This window comes from Gavialis gangeticus, unplaced genomic scaffold, assembly GCF_001723915.1.
Source record: "Gavialis gangeticus isolate Ggan-Ray unplaced genomic scaffold, GavGan_comp1, whole genome shotgun sequence".
Lineage (NCBI taxonomy): Eukaryota > Metazoa > Chordata > Crocodylia > Gavialidae > Gavialis > Gavialis gangeticus.
The window spans coordinates 28062683-28070891 of NW_017729001.1; the positions used below are offsets into that span (position 1 = coordinate 28062683).

General features: G+C 52.4%; 1 protein-coding gene across 6 annotated transcripts in view; it reads left to right on the top strand.

Annotated features, from left to right (window-relative positions):
- Positions 1-8209, top strand: part of CDK2AP1 (cyclin dependent kinase 2 associated protein 1) — a 23399-nt gene that overhangs the window by 7321 nt on the left and 7869 nt on the right. Inside the window, exon 1 of one of the 6 annotated variants that reach the window (XM_019507145.1) lies at positions 644-787. The exons of 3 other annotated variants lie outside the window; for them this stretch is intronic. Coding sequence is in view for 1 of the 3 variants with exons in the window: in XM_019507144.1 (XP_019362689.1) it covers positions 862-928 (67 nt within the window). In the remaining 2 variants the exon portion in view is untranslated. Of the gene's footprint in view, positions 1-643; positions 788-810; positions 929-1875; positions 1955-8209 lie in introns of those variants that run through there. 2 more of the 6 variants (XM_019507144.1, XM_019507148.1) reach the window with 2 other exon arrangements.

The following is an 8209-nucleotide window of genomic DNA, read 5'->3' on the forward strand; positions in this document are numbered from 1 at the left end:
CGCTGCGGCCGCCCTCGGGGGACGGGACCGGACGGGACGGGACGGGAGCGGTGCGGAGCCCGCGCGCTCCCGCCTCGGGAACAACCCGCCCGCGGGCGCGTGCGGGAGTGTGCGGTGCGCTGTGTGCACAGACTGCGTGTACACCGTGGGTGTGGACTCGGAGTGTGTCTCTCTACACTGTGTGCGTGTGTGCAGACGCTGTGTAGACCCCGCGTGTGTCTCTAGACTGTCTAGACTCTGTGTGCGTGTGCACGTGTGTGTAGACGCTCTGTGCAGACTGAGCGTGTCTCTTGACTGTATGTAGACTGTGTGTGTGTCTAGACCATGTGTGTAGGCGCTCTGGGCAGACTCTGAGCATCTGTGTCTGGGGGGGGGTGTAGACTGTGTGTGTACAGACTCTGTGTGCGAGCGCGTGTAGACGCTCTGCGTGCGCTGCCGTGTTCCCGTGCCTGGGCCCTCTCTTGGCCCTGTCCCAAGGGGCCGTGCCCCAGAGGGGCGCTGGGGGTCCCTGGGGTGATGTCTGCGTGGGATCGGGGAGCTCTGCGCGGGGGCTCCCCAGACGCGGCCCCGCTCTGGTTGGAAACAAAACAAAAATGGAGAAGTTGGTTTGAACCGTTTGGGTTTAAAATCCCTCCTCCTTCCCCCAGCCTGACCTGCAGGTCTGACATGAAATCCCCACAGGAAGGAGGTTCTTTAACCTTCTTCTGGCTAACGGAGGAGTGAGAAGTGTTTCCGACTCCCTCGGCGCTCTTGCAGCACTGCCTCCAGTCTGATCCCGGTGGTCGGGGTGAGTGGAGGGGACCGGGAGGGTGGCAGTTACAGCCAGGCTCGTGGCTTCGTCCCCAGGAGAGACATGGCTAAATGGAGTGCCAGTCCTACGACCTCTGCTTAGCTTTGTGCGAGGAGATGCACGTCTGTGGTGTCCCAGGTGCGGACACTGAACGTGCAGCCTACCCTCGTGTCCCTGGGCTGCTTCGGAAAATCGAAGGGCTGGTAGTCAAGAAGTGATTCTGGCTCGGGACTCTTGTGGCAGCCTGGCACGGAGAGCAGCGGTGTCCCCAGAAAGCCGCCGGCGGTGGAAACGGGCCGTCCTGGCTCTGGCTGGCACCTATGTCTCATCTCTGAAATATCTCCTGATAACTGTAGGGGAGTGAGAATTTTCTGTTGTTTTTTTGACTGGTGTCATGGAGCCAGGGCAGAAAAACGAGCCTTCACAGCTTGTCCCATGAAAGCCACAGGCAGCCCCGCATCCAGCGTGCTCCTGAGATGGGCCCTGGGAGCGACTCGGAAAGTTTTCCTCCCCGCGCTTTCGTTGCTGCTGGTCTGTCGGCCTGATCTCTGCCGCTTCTGCCATGATCGGGGCATTGCATTCCTGCATGCTGCTCTTCCTCCTCTCCGCAGCTTTTCAGCAGCTGCTCTGTGTGATGCTTCAACTCTCCCCACCTAACTTGCGCTCGCTCCTGTGCTCATTTCATCCTCGGCACCCGCCTCGTCTTTTTAAATGAAAAACGTTCTTGTCGGGATCCAAAATGGGCTCTCTCTTTCCTCTCTGTCTTCTGCCATTATCCCTCGCACGCCAGCCCTTCCTCTAGCTCCTGGTAATGCCAGCACCATGGCCTCAGGCCAAGGGAGTTAGACAAAGAAGTCCTTGCAGTTACACATATTGCATTCAAAGTGATGTGACTGCAAATGGACCCCCTCCTTGCTGGAGCCTAATTCTGGGTTTCAGGAGATTGCTTCTCTATTGTGTCTAAATTAAATGCCACCAGCTAAGAGTGGAAATCCTGGGTTTGCTTCCAAACGTTCTCCCCCCCTTTCCTCCCCCTGCTTTATCATGCAGAGGGGACAGAAACAGGAAATCTGCCTCTTTGGCCTGAAACCAGCTCTGCAGAAGCTTCTCCCTGTGAATTCTGCATCTGCAGGGCCCAGGGGTCTGGACAGCTGCGAGTCCCAGGTAGATGCTTTGCAGCGCAGGGGTGTCTGGCAAGGCCGTGGCAGCACGGCTCCTGGGGCTGGATCCCCACAGCAGAGTTCACTTGGGCCAGCTCTGCTCAGGTCAGGGGGCAAAACGGAGAGGAGCCACCCTGCGCAACAGCATTTTTAACGGCATGGCGCAGTCGTGCCACAGCCTGTCCCCCCCGACGGGCCAGCTCGCTTGGAGCAACCAGCGCCATCAGACTTAGGACCACGTCTCTGAGGACAAGGGTGAGACAGTTGCACTGCCTCGGGTTCGGGGCTGGGGCCTGTGTGCAGATAATAGATTTTTTGTTGGGGGGGGAAGGCTCTTCCCAGCTCTTGGGATGCAGTGAGGGAGGAAGAAAGACATCCTCCTCTGCATGTCACTAACCCGCACGATGTGCCGGGGGGCCTGATTCCCTGCTTTGTCTTCCTTAACGCCCCATCCAAGGAGTGTGGTTTTACACCCGTTTGACACGCACTCTACGAAGGTGGGAGGGGTGATGCATCGTGCAGGGCACTAACGGTTCGGGCCCCGTGTGACTCAACACTGAGCATCTCGAGGCTTTCCCCAGGGGACGTCCCTCTCTGGAGTCTGGCGGCTTGTGGTGTAACATTTAGCGCTGATGCTTAATTTTGAAGCCCACCACTGGCAGGTGTTCCAGTAATCACAGACGCAGGCGCCCTCTTTATTCTTTAATTATATCAAAGTGGAAAATGAGTCCTGATTAATACAGGTGATGCTGCCTGCTCACATCTTCTGATCTCTCCCAGTACCTTCATCTCCTGCTTTCTCCTGTCTTCTGCATTTTAATTCCTTGCTGATGCCCATTGTTTGCCATTCTTTGGATACTGCCAAGTACTGGTTCCTCTTTGATTTCCAGCCCCTCCCCAACTAGGGACAATCCCCAGTTGATGAAACTGGTAGATCTCCATTGATTCCAACAGATCAACTTGTGCGTGAGAGCTGAAAATTGGACCCTCTACCTTTCTCCAAACCCCCTCTCCCCCCAGCTACTTTTCTTTTGAACTTTTATGGCTCTGTGTTGTTTGCATTTTTAATTATTTTGCTCAGAATCTGCCCAGCCTGGGAATGGTGTTTGGCGTTACAAATTGCACTGGAAATGTTTGGTTTCTGATCCTCAAAGAATTGGTAGCTTCTCACTCCCCTTTCCCTGCCCCCCGCAACTCTTGCATCCCAGGATGGGAATGGAGCTGTTCTGAAGCATTTCTATCAAGAATCCAGAGGAGATCGTTGCAACAGATTTGACCAGGGTTTTAAAACAGGCAGCATCCTAGCTCTACGCTTTGTGATGGTGAGCCTTTAAATGCAGAGTCTATTCGAACCTCCGGGGCTGTCGCTGCGTATGCAGTGTTCGATGTGTTGCTTGTGTAGCTATGGGTGGATGTGAAGGGATCGCGCCCTTGGCAACATCGCAATGCCACCCAAGGGGGCTTCTGTCAGTCTGGCGGGTGCTGTTTGGGGAAGTGATGTAGTTAAGCTCATTGGTCATATGTGGCATCTTCCCTTGGGGTCTGCAACAGCATAATGGTGCTGGCCACTGCCCATAATATAGACAAGCCCCCTACTCAGATTTGTTTGCTCCAAAATCGCAAGGATTCCCTCCAACTTGAGCCAAGAGAATCTCCTTTAGCTGTGCTGGGCAGCTGAGCATATCGAAGTCTGTCTAGCAGAGGCAGAGGGACACATGCGCCCCACCCAGTCCACTGCGGTTTCTTGTACCATCGAGGCTCTGACTCAGATCTGCTGGAGCATATTCCTGTCTTACCACCCTTTGCAGCGATATTTTAGACTTGGTATGGTCGCAAGTGAGCTACCAAGTGCCCTTATTCAGGTCTTATGGGGAGCGTGGGATCCGTCGTTCCTAGGACGTACAGAAAGCAAGGACACCAGTTAGTGCGAGCCAGATGTAGAGAGGTAGCTTGTCACTACATGAGTCTCTTTTGGTCTCTTTGAGGTTTAAATCAAAATGTTTGTGTGCACTTGCCTTGGATTCACAGTTTAAAGACTTTATACGGGCACTGTTTTTGACTGGCACTTAATTCAGTGCCCGTAATGCAATGCTTGCTCTGCAGTCTGTATTGTGTTTAAAAATGATCTGAGAAGAAATGCGCTGTTGCTGAGCTGTAACTCACTCACTTTGTCAAGGCCCAAGCGAGTTACCACTCCGTGTTTCCTTTCCCTGATAGGAAAGGAAAGTGCTGGGGGTACTGACAAGTATTTTGCACTCTTTAAAGAATAAAAACTGGGAGTCACAAAACCTTGCCTGAGTATCCCCTGGCTGTGTGTGATGTTAACTTGCTTAAGAATGCCACAGTCATGAGCTGAAGTCCTGCAGCTTAAGGGAAGATCCAGCAGGATCTTTGACTATCAGGGTAGCGAATATTGTAGCTTTGGGGATCTTCTGTTTGTTTGTGTGTAAAAGAAATGCCAAGCCTAACTCTACTGACACTAGGGCCCCCTCTCCACAACTCGGCCTATGTCAGAGGTTCAGAAGTGGGGGGCGCAAGGGGACTTGGTGGAGATTAAAACCAGGGCCAACCCTTTGAGCCCAAATAGTTTTACTTAAGGTGCTCGGAGAGATGCAAAAGGATTGGGGAGGACACATGGAGCGAGCGGCCTCTAGGTCGGCAGTTCCAGTCCTATCCGTCGTGCTAGATCGGCCCGAGAGCCGTTGGCAGAGATGCTTATGTCCATGGGACATGGGTTATGTTCTGGACACACCGAGTTTGTGGGTCTGGGGTGCAAAGAGCTATGTTCTCACTTCCGCTTTGGGCACCAAACCCTGGTTCAGCCTGGTGGGCATGGAGAATGGAACCAGGCGGAGTCCACAAATCAGGCCTGTGCCCTGGGTGCGATCCCAGCTCCTGGCGTGTGGGCCCTTGCAGCCAGGCAAATGAGCTGTGGAAAATCCCCAGGCAGAATGGCTGAGACTACCTCCCTGTCCAGAAGCACACTCCATGACTTGATGCTCTTCTCACCTAAACCCATTTCACTCTGGTGTCACTCTAAAACGTCCAGCAGAGTTATTCCTGGTGTGCGCTAGTGTTCAAAGACAGGCTTGGGTCTGTGTATTTAAAGCACTGTTTTTTCACTGAAGCACAAGCTCCTGTAGGCTAGCTTCTGCGTGCTGCGAGGCAGAAGAACCAATGCAAATCTGCCCTAGCTTCTGCCTTGTGCTGCGAGGCAGAAGAACCGATGCAAATCTGCCCTCGTTTACCTTGCGGTAACTGGTCTGGGTGCACAAGTGCATTAAGCTCCCAGCTGGTCTGTTTGCATTAAAAATGCAATTTAAATAGGAGTTGCCTCCTGTGTCTGTGTGTGTGTGCACGCGTGTGGAATATAATGGGACTGACATAAGGCCTGGTTCCAGGCCTCTCTAAGTCAACAAGATCTTCCCATGTACTTTAGAGGATGCTGAGTCAGACTTGCAGACAGCAGCTGGGAATGACAGGATGGAGAAAGTGGGTGAGGAAAGAACGTGTCAGATTCGGAGGGTGTCTGAACCCATTGCTCTTTCCGAGCCCCCGATGACATCACCAGCCACTCCCGCACCTCTCTGTCTGTGTCTTGTCCTGCTAAGCCCCTTCACTCCAAAATTGCGACGTGGTCTTGAATTGTGAGTCTGAGAGCAAAAATATGTACATCTATTTGGGGCCTTTTGCTAAAACTGTTCTTTGCCCTTTAGTTAAGTACAATATTGGCACAAGAGCAAAACAGATATAAATTAACCATGAATAAATTTAGTGTGACAATCCGGGAAAGGCTTCCAGCCATCCGAGGAGTGAGCTTTTGGAACAACCTCCCAGTGCAAACAAAATAAAAATCCCTGACATTTATTTTTAAGATGGAGCTTGAACAGTTGTTGGATGGGATTCTGTAACGTGACTGCGATCGCAGGTGCTCGCCCCTGCGACCCACGAGGTCCCTTTCCAGTCCTGCATTGCTGAACTTCTCAGGTGCATTTGAGATGCATGTTCAAGCAGTTCTCTGCAAACTGGACAGCTAGAAACGGCCTCTTAAAAAGCTGAGATTTCCACAGAATTGCTTTACTCTTAACAGCTGGGTCTTAAAGAACAATCAGCTATTACATGGTTTCTGGTATGTTAGGCCTGTGTGTCGATCTATCTAGGTGTAGAGGTGCAGCACCGAGCTGATGTATTTGTGTTAAAACAATAGCCAGTCCTCTACTGGGTGGGATCAATAGGATGACGTGACCTCCAAGGCACCATCCCAGTTGGGGAAGGCCCATCACCTTGAGCTCAGTTGGGCTAAGGTGAGGAGTGGATTTGAGTTGTGTCCTCCTTCCCCTGCCAAGAGCGTATTTCAGGCTATGGTGAGAGCCATTCCAACTGGCTTCTTCCCCAGTACTAGCCGAGGAAGATGTCTGCAGCGGCCAAGATTGAAGCCACAAGGGGCTCTGGAGATGGCATCAACACCTTCAATGGGTTGAGGTGGCCAGAACCGGTATGAGAGTCAGCCCTCCTGGCAGGTGTATCGTTCCTGTCTGCAAAGCCCAAACTTTGGGGATATTTTGCAGTGAAAACAGCAAAAAGAGGTGCATTTTTATTTTGCTTGGATTCCTATTTCTTGGACTTCCTGGCCCACGTGGTGGTTAGCAGCCAGTACAAGTGAGCATGAAGTGAATCAAGCTCATCTTGCAGGCTACATGAACGCAGCGTAGCTAATTGGAGAGCACATCCTGTTTCCAGTAGACCTACCCATCCATGTCTGGGCCTGAAAGCATGGGGCTTGCTGGCTTGATTTTTCCTGCCAGTTAGAATGGCAGCGGCCGGGCTAGGTGATCTGAGACATGCAGGTGTAGGTGGGGTTAACCGAGCAGCGTCATTCATCGACCTTTGAGGGAGGCTGAGGAAAAGCTAAGGTCCGTTACTCTGTTGTGCATGAAGCACCCCTCAGCCGAGCTCGTTATCAGGATTGCAACCTCCTCCCAGACAAACCAACTCTCATTTCTGTTCCTTGTGAGGAGTCCCACCCTCCAGCTGGGTTTGACTGGCACAGCGTCTGACATGGGCGTTCGCCGTGCACACAGCGCTGGCATCACAGCCAAGTCCAATCCCTCTCTTTGTTCTCCGTGCCGGCTGCTGCTGCTGTTGCTGATAAAGTGGCTGGCGCATGGCATTATGTCTTATTACATTTTTGATGCAGACTGCAAAGAAACAGGTAAACTCACCATGGTTACCATGATCTGTCACTTGGCAGGACATTCTTTACTCAGTAATGGCCTCTAGTGTCTGCATCCCAGCTCTGCATATGCTAGGGGGAGAGTAGACAATACAGCATTTCTGGCTGCTCAGGTGGCAGCACTCCATTGATCCGAATACTAACAAAACGAGATGGGAACGGGTTTGATGGCGCTGAAATTCCAGTCCTGGGCTTCTTTCTGTGGCTCTCCGGTGGGCTCAGGCTGCTAGCATAGTCTCCTTGTTTGTCTTATTTCTTACTTTCATGCTAGTGAAACGAAGCTGCCATGCAGAGACCAGCGACCTGGTACTGCAATGCCTTATTGTTGTCAGCTTGCAGACCTGTGCGACTTGACCAGGCAGGCATCTTGCTACGGATTCACTGCTCTGTCTCCCGTATAAGGGGCATGTACTGGTTTTGGGGGTTTTTAAAATTTTCAGTACGTTCCTTGTGTCATCTTGACCTTTGTGCAGACTGGGAATGTGGCTTGGTTTTAACGTGGTCTGAGAAGATCAATAACGTGTCTCTTCTGTATTGCTGTTAAGTAGCAGCCAGCTGTGATGACTTTGGTAGGTTCCTGTTTCTTTGACTTCATGGTCCGCGTGGTGGTTAGCAGCCAGCACAAGTGACTGGGGTCAGGGCACTTGTATTGTTCTCCAAAACGATTCAGAGCCTGAGCTTGTGAGCACGGATTCCCAGGTGTTGTGTTTATTGCCGTGAACTGTCGGACTGACTTCAGCGAGATTGTTCATAATAGTTTGACAGCAAGCCTTTGTAAGAGGAGGCTTGGCTTTGTGAGCTTGGGGAAAGTCATGTCACCTGCCTGTATCCCAGTTTTCCTTTCTGCAAAACCGGTGCAGTCACAGGCAACTCTTTGGGCGGCCAATGGGGGCACGTGCCTCCCCCCCACAATTGGAAACTTCTGTGGGCAGTCACCGATCACCACCGCCGGCTTCTGCAGGCGGTCATGGCTCACCACCCCGCCGCCGACACTGCTGCCCACAAATTGTGCCCCCCCCCCCCCCC